The 15,852-nt window shown below is 39.3% G+C and overlaps 3 protein-coding genes across 7 annotated transcripts; 2 read left to right on the plus strand and 1 right to left on the minus strand.

Moving 5' to 3' along the window:
- Nucleotides 1-206: 206 nt before the first annotated feature.
- On the plus strand, nt 207-4,038 carry LOC111230848 (isotocin-neurophysin IT 1-like). Of its 4 annotated transcripts, none has more exons than XM_022757707.1 (5): nt 207-293; nt 1,722-1,834; nt 1,935-2,059; nt 2,152-2,356; nt 3,819-4,038. In XM_022757707.1, the coding sequence occupies exons 2-5, from the start codon at nt 1,744-1,746 to the stop codon at nt 3,962-3,964; spliced, it is 567 nt and encodes a 188-aa protein (XP_022613428.1). In that variant the 5' UTR covers nt 207-293; nt 1,722-1,743; the 3' UTR covers nt 3,965-4,038. The 4 variants fall into 4 exon arrangements, with proteins under 4 accessions (XP_022613428.1, XP_022613427.1, XP_022613429.1 ...); XM_022757706.1 differs by having other exon boundaries at nt 1,725-1,834; XM_022757708.1 differs by having other exon boundaries at nt 1,725-1,834; nt 1,938-2,059.
- Nucleotides 4,039-5,571: 1,533 nt separating this feature from the next.
- fabp1 (fatty acid binding protein 1) lies at nt 5,572-6,479 on the plus strand. Its single transcript, XM_022757798.1, has 4 exons — nt 5,572-5,680; nt 5,895-6,067; nt 6,207-6,299; nt 6,393-6,479. The coding sequence occupies exons 1-4, from the start codon at nt 5,614-5,616 to the stop codon at nt 6,441-6,443; spliced, it is 384 nt and encodes a 127-aa protein (XP_022613519.1). The 5' UTR covers nt 5,572-5,613; the 3' UTR covers nt 6,444-6,479.
- A 1,183-nt stretch (nt 6,480-7,662) lies between these two features.
- On the minus strand, nt 7,663-15,316 carry LOC111230844 (histone-lysine N-methyltransferase SMYD1-like). 2 transcript variants are annotated; one of them, XM_022757701.1, is made up of 10 exons: nt 15,044-15,316; nt 13,916-14,092; nt 13,253-13,466; nt 11,871-12,001; nt 11,633-11,671; nt 10,466-10,661; nt 9,315-9,407; nt 8,976-9,139; nt 8,665-8,833; nt 7,663-7,962 (listed from the first exon to the last, which is right to left on the minus strand). In XM_022757701.1, the coding sequence occupies exons 1-10, from the start codon at nt 15,163-15,165 to the stop codon at nt 7,798-7,800; spliced, it is 1,470 nt and encodes a 489-aa protein (XP_022613422.1). In that variant the 5' UTR covers nt 15,166-15,316; the 3' UTR covers nt 7,663-7,797. The 2 variants fall into 2 exon arrangements, with proteins under 2 accessions (XP_022613422.1, XP_022613423.1); XM_022757702.1 differs by lacking the exon at nt 11,633-11,671.
- Nucleotides 15,317-15,852: the final 536 nt, after the last annotated feature.

Here is a 15,852-nt window from a genome sequence, read left to right on the forward strand (position 1 = left end):
CTGCAACTCTCCTGACAATGAGCCACCCGTCCACGGATAGCATTTGAAGTGACTTAAGAAAGAGAACAGGAACAATCACTTTGTTCTCATTTTTCAGATGAGTACCTTCGGAGAGAAGGAAGGAAGGGAGGGGAGAGGAAGTCAACAAGCCTAGTGCCTTCCTGCAGAAAAATAAGGAAACACTAGATAGACATCTCCATTTCTCTGTGAAATAGGGATTTGTACAGCTTTTGGAAGAACACGGCGAGATCAGATTTTTCTGTTTATTGACAGAGATTGATTTTGTATTTAAGGTAAATAAAATAAAATCTCCTGTGTTTTTAGATGGGATATGACAAGATCTTAAACCTTTGAACAGCTCTAGAAACTTTTAGGGTAAAGATATTTCAGGTCTTTTCTAGATTGCAGAAGACAAAGTTTTAGGCAGTTGATGAGTGCTGTCATACAGGGGCTGTGCGCTATGACATTAACACCTACTGTATGTATGTAATGTATTCTAGCAAAAAAGCCCTGCAACAAATACATCCTCTATTAAACCCTTAATGTTAAGTTTTTGTTTTATTTTAAAGAAAAAAAAAACACTCAGATTGTTTCCTTCTTTCTAAATGTTCATTTCCGGTGACTTGTTTGTGGTGTTGTTATAATGGCTTGCACAATGTTGCATAATAAATATTCTTGCTATTTTGTCCACCTTCTGCAAAAAAGCATGACAGATGAAAACAGTGACAATGAAAAATTCATGCATAAATAGATGAAATGTGTCAACACAGACACTAGGTGGCAAGAGTGTCCCATTGTTTGAGTGACACTTCAGTCCTGTTTACACCACTTTATGTATCCAAATGGTGACTGGAGACAGGTTTTATGATCTGTCTGTGGGTTTGAAATCTAAATATGCTAACGTCGGCCCACGTCTTGATGTCCTGTTCTTCCCTTTTGGCAGAGAAGTTGGTGAACAAAGACGATCTTATGAACTTCGTTTTTTTAATTGAGATGAGGTGGCACTTAGTAGATCAGGAGAGAACTGCAGTAATTGAGCTCATATCATTGCAAGTGTGAAACTGTCTTTTATGAGTTATGGCCGATCATTAGCTGTGTTAATTAGCTCATAAAACCAATTAACCTCAGAACCTGGACGATGCCTGCTTCAATTCCTGTGAGGAATTAAGGATTTTATTAATAGAAAGGGAAAATCTGTAGGTGTGTGTGCCTGTTTGTGTGTCTTTTTGTCATCATTCGGTTTGTTTACAAACATCCACTCTGCTACAAGTTCTGTGTACTGTACAGCACTGTTGAGCCAAAATGGCGGCTCAGCAGGCCGAGGTTCAGGGATTGACTTCTCCCCACGACCTGTGAAGCCAGCTTTTTTCACTTTCCTCCATCTGTCCTGGTGAAGACGCTTCATAAAGAGGAAAATCTTTAATGTATCTCCTTTTTCAAATAAAAGAAGATCAAAGTTGAACCACATTCGCCTCCACTCATGCTTTGAATAATTTCATCTCCCCATCCTCTTCTTGACCTCTCTGACTTTTCATCATCAGCTCGAACATGCACGGTCACGCAGCACCAGCCCTTTTCTAATGATTCTCAATAGCAAAACGCAAACCAGGCCACAGAACTGCCCGGCCCTTTGACCCGGCCTGCCCAGTGGTCAGCTTCAATAAAACGAACTCATTAAGAATCTCTAAGTGGCTTTTTGGTTTCTGTGTCACTCTCAAAAGAAGCTGTGGAAGTATATAAGACATGACATTGACACCATGCAAGATAGAATATCATCTGGGAGCATCTGAAACAAGAGCTTCAAGTCTACTACTTATCGACTGTAAAGCCACAAGTGAGTAAATTTTTCTCTCTGAACATTAGATTTTAGATTAACAGTCGTACTAAATACTTTTTTTGTTTTTCTCCTGTCTGTTGTTCCTTCACTCTCTCAGCAGAAATGACTGGAGCTGCTGTGTCCGTGTGCCTGCTTTTTCTCCTCTCTGTATGTTCAGCGTGTTACATCTCCAACTGTCCTATCGGTGGGAAGAGGTCCATCATGGACGCACCACTGCGTAAGGTGAGCTGCTTTTATCAATCTCTAACTTTGAGTTAAATTGTAGTCACATTATGAAAATAACACTAAGAATAATCACTTGATTCCTCCATCAGTGCATGTCATGTGGCCCCGGAGACAGGGGCCGCTGCTTCGGCCCCAGTATCTGCTGCGGGGAGGGCCTCGGCTGCCTGCTGGGCTCCGCAGAAACAGCTCACTGTGTGGAGGAGAACTACCTGCTCACCCCCTGTCAGGCAGGAGGGAGACCCTGTGGATCTGAAGGTGGACGCTGTGCTGCGTCAGGACTGTGCTGTGATGCAGGTCAGGAAAAAATTGAAGTACCTATAGGCAAAAAGTATTTGGATCCTTTTACTTAAGTAGAAATAGCAGTACCACACTGTCATATCTCTGTCAGTGGTACCATTGGATAATAACTACTGCAACGCATTAATACTGTTTAACACTATTTTAAAGTTCCAGTTGACATGGTTGAGTTTTTACTATTGCTACATGATATAATGGGATGGTTTGTAAATAGCATGCCACTTTAAGAACATTTTGCATGTCATGTCTATGCATTTTAAGCTTTTTGTGTGTCATTTACTGCTATTTTAGTGTGGGTTAGAGTTGGGGGTATGAGGAACTAAGTAAACACATGAAAGACATACGTCGACATGTGAACAGCAAAAAATGCGTAGTGATAAAATGCCAAATGACTTGAGAAATCGGTGTGTTTATACACCATTTGGTGATACCAGGCTGACTAGGGTAGTTTAATATACAGTAGGCTTCTGTATATTATTCATCAGAATTTAAACACTTACAGACTTTAAAATCTGAATCTGTAATGGTAACTAAGCTGTTAAATAGATGCATTTGAGTAAAAAGTACAATATCTCCCTCTGAAATGTAGTAGAGTAGTAGTATTTGAAAGTATCATAAAATTAAAATACTCAAGCAAAGTACAAATACCACAATTATACTTAAAGGGGCGATATGTAAGTATTTTAGTTTAAAACATCAAAGATTATCAACAGAATGTGAAGAAATATAAGTTTGGACATTATGTCAAAGATGTCTTTGTCTTGTTTTGTAGAGATCTACTAAAGTTTGCATGCTAACAAGCTAGCCCTGTCCCATCCTGTCACATAATACCACTCTGTACCTGAAAAAGCTATAGTGTCACGGTAGCATTCAGTCTGCCCCCAGTCCAACATGTGGGGATGAAAATGTAGTAACTGCGAGAAGGTCGTGTTACAACTATTAGATTTAGATTTAGCTAACAATTAAGCTAATGCTAGCTCAATGTGCGGGTGAGGGTATTTGTTTGGGTTTGAATTCAACAGTTGGCCAATTTTCACACTTTGCCCCTTTAAGTAGGCTACAGTACTTGAGCAAATGTACTGCACATAATGTTGATTTATGTTGTTTTTCAAGTATCTTTCTAATCAATTACAAACTTTGATTTACGGTAGCTAAACGATTCTGTGGCACAAGAATGTCAGCTTTGATCCCAGCTCCTTTTACTAATGGTTCCAGCATTAGAATATTGATTTCTGTTAGAGCTGTACATATTTTCAAAGGCAAGCAACGTACTGTGTCTTTTCTTGAGCACTACTATTTCAGTCATTGTGAATTCCTACATTTGCCCTCTTGCTCTGAAAAAGTTCATGGTACCATGTCACCAGACCTGATAACAACATATTGTAAAGCGAATGGTTGCAAAAGCAGGGGACCATGATCTACATTATAACTCCTCCTTTTTCTTTTTTTTTTACCACAGAGAGTTGTACAACAGATCAATCCTGCCTCATCGAGGAGGAAGGAGACGACCAAACTGGACAATTTGAAGGCAGCGATCCCGGTGACATCATCCTCAGGCTCTTGCATCTGGCTGGTCGCACTTCTCCTCATAGAATCCACCAATGAGCGGCCTCTAACAACAAGGTCTCACGGGAAATTCTGCAAGTGTATAGTTGAAGTGGGACTAGTGTTTATTCATATTGTCGCATTTCTATGTTTGTCATCATAACTCTGATTTTGCTGTTTCCCCTGGAGTACTTCTGTAGAGTGCCTTTGTCAATATATTTTTATGTATGAAAATAGGGATGAATACTGACAGTGGTCATCCAGATATCTGCATGTTGAAATAAAGTTTTGAGAGAGTATCAAATGTTTCCCTTTATTTTAGAGCAACCTAACTGAAATTTGTGCATAATACTACTGTTAAAATGGCTGCAGCATAGACAATTTCAAACCTTCGAAATCCTTTTCTCCATTCAGTAAAGAACAAGTCAGCGTAAATCTTATCAGGTCACTGTGTTAGAGTCTATTCCACTATCACCAAATGTACAAAGCCCAGAGCCATCTTTATCTTTCAGATGTTCGGCTTTGCACAATCTTGTAACAGACCGCTACACGAATCCAAAGGATCCTCACATGACACTGTGTGTGTGTTTTCGTGGCAGCTCTAGTGACACAATGTCACTGTTGCAACAGTTATGGTGGTTATCTTGGACAGTAGTCACCTTTGATCTATCTCTTTTGTGAACTTCATGGTTAAACCATAAGCTCCTGTTCTGTGCAAGAGGTAAATGCCCAAAAAATAGTTGTAAACACAGTAGATTGAAGAGATCACTCACGTTAACACTCTGAAACACTGATGACAGATTATTGATATTGTGCTGCAGTGAATTATTTTGTCACATCTTGGTGGGCTCTGTGACAGATTTTTCTTAGGAAGCTTATCTTGAAAAGTGACATCACCTGAGTAAAGTACCTTTGTAATGAAATGTGGAGTATAGTTCACACGGTAGAAGTGACAGTGAACTCCAGGAGGGTTTATAAGAGCTGCTAAAAAATGACACATACTCTAAACCTTATAATAAAATAGCATATTCAATGCATTTTGAATATGCTTTCAGGACAGGAGCACTGTCAATGTAACATGAAAAACTAACTACATTACAAGAGCAACCTAATTTAATTTTTCTTGTAAAATAAATAAATAAATAAATGAAAGAGATGCAAAAAAAAAAAAATTGTAAAAAGTCACGTGGAACAAAAAACAGAAGAGAAGGAAGACTTGGCTAAAGCAAGGACAAAGGGGAAAAAGGAAAACAGAGTGAAACAAGATAAAAACAAGGAACTGAAATCAAAAGGCCAAATCTGAGGGTTGAGGGAAGGAAGGAGGATGAAGTATGAGAGAAAGCAGCAAACATTATGCCCTGTCAGCACTTGTTGGGGTATACTTCATGCAATATGCTAATGTGTGTGACTTTTAAGATCATTACATTACATATCTGTGCACGGGCCAGATCTCCAAAATATGTGTCCTCACACACACTTTTACTATTTCCCCTCTGCATTAAAGGTTACATAACATTAGTCTCTGTGCCTCTTTTTATCTCTCCTCTGGCCTTATCGGTGCTAGTGGATCTTCTGTGAGCTCTGCTGGATGAAGGGGGCTGGAGCTGCCTTAATTGGAGACACCTGTGGTTAATGATTGCAGCGCTGGAGTTTTAGAGTATAAAACAGGCAGATAACCACTTCTTACTTCACCTTCACTGTCAGCCACCATGTCTTTCTCTGGGAAGTTCCAGCTGGAGACTCAGGAGAACTTTGAGCCTTTCATGAAGGCCATTGGTAAGATTTGTACTGCTTGAGTAAAGTTTCATGACTGTTAGTGTAGTTGCTAATGTTGTTTTTGGTTATGAAGTGCAAGCAAAGTAGGGGAAGATAAAACACCAAAAATGCTTATTTAACTCACTTTTTAGCTTAGGAAATAAAAACTACTTCACTGCAAAAACTCTTATTTGTAAAGTCTAATGGTTTCTTATCAACTTGCCATCTGTCTTAGGTCTCCCTGATGATCTCATCCAGAAAGGCAAAGATATCAAGAGCATGTCTGAGATCGAGGAGACTGGCGACAACTTCAAAGTGACGGTCACAACTGGCTCAAAGGTCCTTGTCAACAGCTTCACCATCGGAAAGGAGGCTGAGCTGGAAACCATCACTGGAGAGAAGGTCAAGGTAAGCCAGGATGCTAACTTTTTAGGGATGTAAAACACCAATTAAACATGGCTCACTGTTATGAAATCCCTTGAACCAGAATTGCCTGAGATGAACACTGTCCTGAGCTGACTTTAATCTTATGTCATATTTCTTGTAGGCGGTGGTCCATCGTGAAGGCAATAAGCTCAAGGTTTCCCTGAAGGGAATTGAGTCTGTCACAGAACTGGTGGATGGGAACACAATTGTCAATGTGAGTAGACAAACTGTACAATTTCACTAAAGTGCATCTTGAATATATATATATTTCATTTTTTCCTAACTTTTTTTTTTTTTCCTCCCCCAGACAATGACTCTCGGTGGCATTGTGTACAAGAGGACGAGTAAACGCATGTAACTGTCTGCACTAGGGATAATAAAATGTAAAAGACAATGCTGTCTTATGGTTTTTCTTTTACTTAATGGTCTGAATATCTAAAATTGGATGCTGGCAGGTTAAATTTTGTTGGAAATCAGTGTAGTGTTTGTAGTTGGCTTCAAAACATGGCTTTTTATCTACTGGCAAACACAACCCATAAGACTGCTCCATATCAGCTTTAACATGCTGGCATTGCAGTGATGGTGTAAAGTATTTGGCATTGCAGAGTGGCTAAAGGTCAGTGAGCGCTCCACTGAACTGATAACAAGCAACAGGTGCTTCAAAGGGGCTCAATCAACAAGTACAAAAGTGGACTAACTGCTCAGCAACCTTCACCTAGCTCATGTGGTTTGAATGACTGAAAATGGGAAGGCCAGGTTCACTTCAAGATGTGTGATGGGGCGTTAACCGGACACTTACCAGTGGACAGTAAGGGAGGGCTCTGCTACAGATAACGGTATAATGTTCATGAGCTAGTGTTGGGGGACAGGGTTGCACCTGCTGATCAATGTGACTTAGTCTGCTAGAAACATTTAACTGAGTCAGTTTTTGATCACCTGCCAAGCACTGGTAGCACCAACAACTTTAGCGCTGTAGTTCTCAAGCTTCATATAAGGCTGACTCCAGGACAGGGTAATGTGCAATATTTTCTGTAATGTGCAATATTTTCTACAATGTTACATTTTTTCCATTTTATTTGTAGTGGGGGGTTTCCCCCACTACATATTCACTTCCATTTCCTTACAATTGCAGTATTTGGGTTGTACACAGGGAACAATGTGTACAATACTTTTCCTTGGGGAAAGTGTACTTAAAAATTGCTAGTGATGTTATTATTCACCTGTAGTGTGACAGGATGTCTGTAGTTGCCTCTCGGCCAGCATATTGGAAAAAGTGCAAGATTTCTTATTTCATTGCATGTAGACAAAGATCTTTTTTTAAAAAAAAATAAAAAAAAAAAATAAACATTTTGATGTGTCTTGTTCAAAGCTTTGCCTTACTCGGGGTTAAAGTATTACATAATGTACTACCTGTTCTGGTACACAATGATACATTTTGCATGAAGAACCAGTGTCATTTAGGGTGAAGTGTATCTGCTGAAACCTGTTTTTAAAAATACTACTGGGGCTATTTATTCTGCAACATTATGAATTTAAAAGCACAAGTTATACGTGACACCTATTTTTTTTTTTTTATTTTATTAATGAAAAGTGTAACTACAAAAGTGAGTGATACAGAAAATGATCATGAGACTAATTGTTTACTCTCACACCAATACTCAAAGTTGTTGATGGTAAACAATGGGATGGTTTTCTTGACTGCAGTCGGCTGGTTACTTCCTCCGGTGGAAGAGGTTCTTGATTCCCTCCTCCACGGACTTGGGTTCATGCATCATGGCCATTGGTTTGTTCTTCAGCGCTGCCTCTCTCATACTGTGGTAAACGTACTCGTTCTGCTTGAACATCCTCAGCTCCATCTCCGCCTGCATCCGCATCGCCTGTGGGGATATCAGGAAGGAAACATCAGCACCTAAAATGTCCACCCATGAACCAATTCCTCACTATAACTCAAATTTTGCTGTAACATTTAAATGTGCAGAGCCATAGAAAAACTGATCACTTGGGGGGCAGTGGAAACAAACTGTAAATGCAAGTTTATGAAGTGAACTTGTTGGCAAACAGCTGCATATTCACTTATACAGCAGTCAAGATTGGCCACTATCCAGTATTTGCTCTCATGCTAGCTCTGTTTTGGGTCTCTACGAACTCCTGAGGAGAAATATGAGGTTCTTTTAGCTGCGCAAGTAGTGTTGAGTGGGAACCTTTAGCAGAAAGCAGCTTCCTGCGATGTCTGAAAACACTGAGAGCAGTGAGAGTGAAGTTGTGGCAGGGCGACTAAACGATGAGCTGAAACTCGCTAGAAAGCTTTGTAAAGCCGACGGAAGCTGCAGATTGAGGTGATAGTTTTCAGTAGGTTAATCACTACGAGTGAACCCTTGCACATTTACCTTTGATACATTAATATAAAAATATTGATTATGTTATCTTTGGTAATTATTAATATCGCAGTCACTGAACTGTATCCAACACAAGATAAACCACCTGGCTGCTCTTTTTGCCTAGCAATACAATTTTTAGCTGAGCCCAAAGAAAAGCGTAAACACATCCAACTGCAGATTTTTAGATTATAAGGTGTTTACATCCAGGTCCTTGGTGATGGGATGTGTTGGGCCGTGGGTGACCATGAGAATGGCATAGGCCTTGCAGATCATCCCGTGTCCGACCTCTATCAGTCCAGCCTGCCAGTGGTTCACTCCCGCTCGCATGGCGGCCATACCGAGAGCAGCGTTGTTTGGGTGGTACAGCTTCCTGTCAGAGGGAAGAAGTTTGATTTATTTCTGTATCTATCCAGTTTTTCACACTGGAGCGTTCCATGTGTTTATCATTATTACTGGATGGAAAATGATATGCAAGATGCTCACAGGAGACTGCTCAGTATCTTTGTACTCACATGTATCCTTCCACCATTTTGCGGGCGTACTCTGCAGCATCATCAAAGTACTGCAGGTAAGCTTGCACCTCGCTTAACGTGCTCCACATCCTCAGCAGGTAGATGTGAGTGTCAGCTAAAATCGGCTCTGTTTTCTCTATGCATTCCCTGCAGATTTTTACCACCTGAAAAGACAAAAGTAACAACATGAAGAGAAAAATCTTTAAAAAAAACAAAAAACAATATGGAAGTAGGATAGAGCATTGGTCTTGAATTCTGTTGTGATATTAAAAAAGAAATCTTTCTGCAGCCACTTAATCTGCTTTTTTTATTTGGGGTTGTAGTTGATTGATACAATACCTCATGGTAGTCACCGTTTAATCGAGCCTTGTCCATCTTCTCCAGCATTTCAAAGCAAAAATCTGTTGCCTCTTTCACCTGCTCATCTGAAGGCTAAAAGGATGGATAGGAAAGATTGACCTAATTTTAATGAGGGATTCAAACACTGTTGCATGACTCAAGTATTAACACACTGACAATGAAATACAAAATGAAATGTGCGCCATCAAATATTTTTTGGAGGACATACTGTTTAAGGCAACGCAGGTTTGCCTTGCTGAGTTCCATAAAGGCAAAAGCCTGATTATTTTTATCTTAAGAAGACCTTTGACTAACTCAAGGGTCCATGTCCAAGGCCTGAATGTTCCTTTTACTAATAACAAACAAGATTTAGTCCCACATATGATTAATTAATAGACAAACTTTGTTATTGTGGTTATTATTTGACAGCCAAATCTGGCATGTCGCAGCAGTTTTGGTAAATATGTCAGACTTATATTGTTAAAAGAAGACTAATAAACTTGTTAAAGTTTTTTTTTTCCTGATAGCTCCAGACAGATTCTATTTATAACCTGTGAAAAACACACACACACACACACACACACACACACACACACACACACACACACACACACACACACACACACACACACACACACACACACACACACAAAGAGTGGAGTGGTAATTGTGCTGACAGAAGTCATTAAGTCAGATGTCATTAAATTACTGCATTTTATGGTATGTCATGCACCAATTTACTCTAGTATTAAATGGTAAATTGCAATCAGTTTGGTATTGGAAATGGAATGTAAATTATATAATGAAATAGATACAATAATAATACCTGGTATATAGTAGAACATTCAAATACAGTTTCAGCCTTGAAGTAATGGAAGTTATTGAGTAAATGAAGTTTATGTCAGTCATGTTCTTCTACCTCGCTGTTTTCCAATGCATGCGTGAATGTATGCACATACACCCGGATTAGAAGCTGATTCCATTGGGAGTTATCTTTGCTTAGAATAGACACAGTAGCTCTGCTTCTCATGTTTCCCGCCTGTGCTTATCACCCATGTCAGTATGAGCTATGGTGAGAGGGTTTGGTCCTTTTTGACTTTGCAGAGTATAAAACTCATTCTCTCAGTTCAATAGAAAAATTCAACACAAACCTTGACTCCGTCCACTTCCCTTCCCGCCATCTTCAAGTCATCTTTGGTGTGGTTTTTGCAGTGCTCACACGTGCAGTCAAAGAAATATTGAGTTTTCAGCAGTCTTTGTCTCTCCTCTGACAAATTCATGTAGTCCACATATGAGACTGTCAGCTCCTCTCCCTCTGCGATCTTACCCAAAGAACGCAGCTCAATCCTGAGGAAGAGATACACAGTTATATGCGGAAATACACGCTGAATGGCAGTCTTTGATTGATGGTGAAACCCTGTTCCATCATGTGGCTTTCAGTTCATTCAATCCAGTTGTGGGATTGATTAGGATTAGGATTAGTGAATAACAACGTAGACATTATTTCAAATTTAAGCCAAAATTCATTTCATTAATTCCTCATGTGCCACTTTTCAAAAATGACATGTATTCGAATTAACTATGAAGCAGCAGAATATTTTATTCCATTTCTTGTGGATCACTTTCTATCATTTATTGTTTAGTTCATTTGCATCTCACCCATTTGATTTGTTTTACTTCTTTCAACATTTTGCAAACATGTTAAACTAAATCCACATTTAAAAAATTCAGAACAAAACCTATCCACATCTAGTAAATTTTGAAGCAAAAAATTTAGTAAAAGGCTTAAATATGAAATAATTAAGGACATTTAGAAACACAATTTTTAAAAAATATTGTTTTTGTCATGGTGTTGCGTGGTGTAAGAGGTAATAGAAACAAAAGCTGTTATGAATGAAAGAAGCGACACAGTATACACATGGTGGACGGTCACACAGTGTGGTCACACACAGATAAACACACGAAGTGACAAACTGGCAGCACTTGAGTAAAACTTTGTGTGGACACGACAAACAGATAAATATGTGGGGTTGAAAAATGAGGTTTCAGCGGGTGAAGAAATATGCAGAGAAAAAAAACCCACACCAGCCTTTTGTTATACTAAAGGAGCTAAATAAAGGTTAGAGCATTCATGTAGCAAGTTGACATATTGATGTGAAATCTGAGTCACATCAAGCCTACGGTACTTTCTACAAGGCACTACTGACAAAGACTTTTATTTTCTACAATGGATGGAGTTGATGGTGAGCGTTTAATGTCATAGTCTAATGGTGCTCTAATAAATAACACTTAAGAAGGTTTAGGTTGAGGTAACGCACCTCCGTTGAGAATGAAACATAGTATTCACAGCCGATTGACTGAAAGACAAACAGGAAGCAGTTTTACACCAAAGGCAACCTGGCACACTTTCACACACACAACAGCACGTAAACACACATAGAAACATTTTGCAATTGAATTTTCAAGTTAGAGTTGATTCCAGCTGAATACAAAAATAAGACATTTTAACTGAAAAGCACTTTTCACTGACGCGTTTCTTTTTTTCTTTTTACTTACTTGCCGTGGTTGAGAATTACAGTGCAGTTTGGCCAGCAGTCGTGATTCACCAGACACAAATTTGGGAAAAGGCCGACTCCTACTGCCTGAAGACCCCTCTGGTCACTCACAGTGAAGCCGTTGCAGTTGATCTGGGAGAAAAAGGGGAATAATTATGTATGAATACATTAAGTTTGGGAGGAAAAATAACAGAGAAGTTATCAATAATACAATACAAATATTTCAATATTTTTGTCTGTTCACTTCAGTGTCACCATTAAGGGGCAAACACCAAAGAGAAGGTTAAATAGAAGAGACTGAAGACAACAGCTGTGTCTTTAATTCAGTGATTTTCCACAGTGTACATTTAGAACCAAATCTGTGTTAATAGGTCAAATGATAATGGTTCCTAACCTGGGGGTGGGGACCCTTCAGTGGGTCTGAGAAAGATAGTGAAGATGTGAAATCATGATTTGTTCTGCGTTCTGATTTGTTTATAATCTGTGCTTTTTTTTTATGAGCAAATACTGAATAATTTTACCTCTTCTGTCTCTAGAACCTATTCATATTAAACTATATGAAAATGGAATATACTACAACTCTTTGGTTGAACTGCTCACAACTCATAGACATGTGAAATCTGCGATAAGCAGATGTTGCTTTGCTTTGTTACAAGATAAAAAGTTTTGTAAACTGTAAATTGATGCATTGTACCCCAGAAATGTGGGCTGCTTTTTTGCCTGAATTTGAACAGAATTGCCAGTAGATCCTACAATTCATTAACCCTGGTGAGTTGGTTAAAGGTCACATTAGGCAGTGCTTGCCAACTAATGTCCGTGTCAACTGTCCGTGTCACATATCACACGTCTACTTCATACTCACCAGGCATTCACCTTCAGGCAATCTCAGTTGACGCTAAATACATCACATGATCTGCACTGCAAAGTGTACAAACTCTACTGTTTGTTCTTGTTAGCAGCCTGGACATCTTGTTCAGCTCAAGGTGTTGTAAATGTAAATAGACTATATTCACAATCAACCTGGTACATTGCGGGCCAGCTGTGACTCAAATATTAAGTGTCACAACTTGTGCTGTAAACTCAGGTATGAAGGAACATGCTTGAGTCTACCACTGGTATTTGCTGCTTTGTCAGTCGTTAAAATGGAAAATATCCTGGTGGCAGACAAGAAAATATTTGTTTTTATGAGCTGACAAGGTTGACTGAACACATTTGTTTTGGTCTCTGGGAAATTAGACTGCCTCATTTGGGCAGGAGGGGCATGTACAGCCCACAATCTTCTAGTGCTTGTTCATTGAAGCAAGGACACAACTTATACGTTTAACACCTACACTATCCACATAATAGAAATAACAAATATGGGATATAGATATTTAGACGCACCACTCCAAAAACATGTGAGATGACATCAATTGTGTGCTGTTTGCTGCTGCGGGGCCAGTAGTCAAGGAAGTTGTGGATGTCCACTTTGAACTCCTTTAACTCATCCTCTTGCATGTCAGTAATGTGGTCCTCCAGCTCCTCCAGCGTGGTCAGCTGAATATCAGACACCACACTCCCCTCCTTGTCAAGTCGCCACATGATGCGAGCCACCAAACTACAACCACAACAATCAACAATGGAGAAGAAGATTTGTGACTGCGAGGGTCACGATGAAATCAGACAATGTTATCCTGAGACCAATTTAGAGGACTACTGAGACTGACCATAACGTGAAATGGTTATGCAAGTTTAAGTAACCACAAAGTGACACAAAGGCGAAAATGATGCAGTTCACAAATGAACACTAATCACTAACAGGATGAAAAAAAAGATTGTTCCTCCCTTGATTAAATGTGGCTCTATGCATTTGTGTTTTCTTGATCAAAACAAAATCAACAAAAATCCTGATTTAGTAGGGTAGATTACCAATAGTGGAAAAACAAGTCTCTCTTAGTATGGAGGTTCTTTACCAGTGTTTTGTCACAAAAAAAAAAGAAAAATCTAAAATCTAGTACCATGCAATACCTTTCTATTAATCCCTATTTCCTTTTTCCTTACACTTACCGGATGTTCTCATTTGGTGCTTTGCCATAAGCTTTGATGGCACTACATTCTTGCTTGTGTTCAGTCCAGCCGGCACGCTGGCAGGTTCGGTCACAATAATGAGCAAATTTGCACTGGCCGCACCTCTGCAGCTTGTCTTGTCTGCGGAAACAGCTGTGGCAAATACGCTCCGCTAGACTGCAGAAAAGAAGAGGAAACATAAGATGGAAAGATGTTTTGATCCATATATCACATCATTTTACCTTACTGTTGGCCACTGTTATGTTAATATTCTCTTTTTTATATGTAGGCCTTTTTGTTTAAAGACAATGTCTAGACGAGCATGAAAGTCCAGTCTTTCTATATCATCTTTCAGGTCAGATCATCACAAAATAATCTCAACATTCCCTTCTCACAGTCTTCATCAGCAAAATCCAAAAAAGCTAGTAAGTGGGACTTGAATCGAGATTATTTTGTTACACAAGTTAATGTTATCTGTTTGTAAAGCTACAGTAAGGAAATTATTATGAGGATTATGGGTACTTCTGAGATAGATGGGGATGTTGGATGTAAAGACAGCCTGACCTCTTTTTATTTTATGCATTAAAGATATTTTAAAGCACTAAGTATCCCAACTGAATTTTCTTTAATTTTGCACATAACAGCGTCTGTACAAAAGATATTTTCTATTAAAGGTCATGGTTCAAAAACCAGTGTAAACAATGATACTAAAGAAAAATAAAAGAAGGCAATAGTGGCTGGGAGAGACACAAGCCGAAAATTATACTCTGTCACAAATTTCTCTTCCACATTCGATGGTTATTTTGTCCATTTCAAAAATGATCACAAATAACAGTCATAATGAAATGGGGTGAAATGATGCATCTCAAAGTTTCTAGATAGTCTTTTGTTTCTGATTGTTCCAGATAAGGTTATTATCACTCAGCGTTTGCTTGAGGATGAGCTGTCTCCACTGGAGGCACAGTTGTCTATGTAAAATTACATCCACTTGATGAAGTAACATCAGTAAAATCAGACTACAGCATTTTCCAAAATATAATATGATGGAAGAAGAGCAAAAACAGACGATATATGATATACGATATACAGACGACCCAACCACTTCCACAGCTTGCTTCTTCACTGTACCTGTCAAACACAACAGCTGCAAGACTGGGCTCCGAAAAAATTACATCTCCGGCCCAAAACTCCTTGGTCGCCTTCAGACCCCTCCCCTTTCCAGGTGAGTCAAATATTGCCACGTTTTCCATGGTAGCTGCACTGGTTCCTGAGATGCTGGTGAATGGATGGTGAGCCGCGTGGATAAAAGAGGAGTGTTTCAGTGGCAGAGAGAGGCTAAATACAGCAATAGGATAGTTGAGGAACTCGTCAACCAATCTGTGCCCTCTGTGTTCTTCAATGACAACTGCACATTCCTAAACCAAGGCACTAAAATAGCCATTCACCTCTTGAACTGTACCAAGAGAGACAGAAAATGGGTTGGTGTTGATTTGTATCATTAGTTCACTGAGAAATATAATGTCCTTTCTGAACAGATCTGTCAATAAAACCAACAGCCTTGCTTGAAAAGTAACACCACTGAACTCATTGTTGTTCTCTTAGATCCCTCTATTTATTTAAATTTGTGGTCACACTTTCAGCTTTTTGTCCTGTTAACTACCCCCGACTGTGAGTTGGTAGGTGCCTGGTCCCTGAGGGTTATTTTTGTCCCTCAGCTGGTGCTGTCTATCAGGAGTGTATGGTGACGTTGGACAGCTGCAAGGCGTTTGACAGAAACACAGCTGATTTATCTCCCTGCCTCTACTATGTTCTGGTGCTTTCTCTAACTTACTCCATCTCTCTATAACTGTAACACGTTATGATATAACAGAGCAACATTACAGTCTCACTGACATACCCACTGTGACGTTGACCAGTTTTAGGGTCCTTGAATGGGG

Source organism: Seriola dumerili, unplaced genomic scaffold, assembly GCF_002260705.1.
Source record: "Seriola dumerili isolate Sdu_G_001 unplaced genomic scaffold, Sdu_1.0 BDQW01000290.1, whole genome shotgun sequence".
In the NCBI taxonomy this organism is placed as follows: domain Eukaryota; kingdom Metazoa; phylum Chordata; class Actinopteri; order Carangiformes; family Carangidae; genus Seriola; species Seriola dumerili.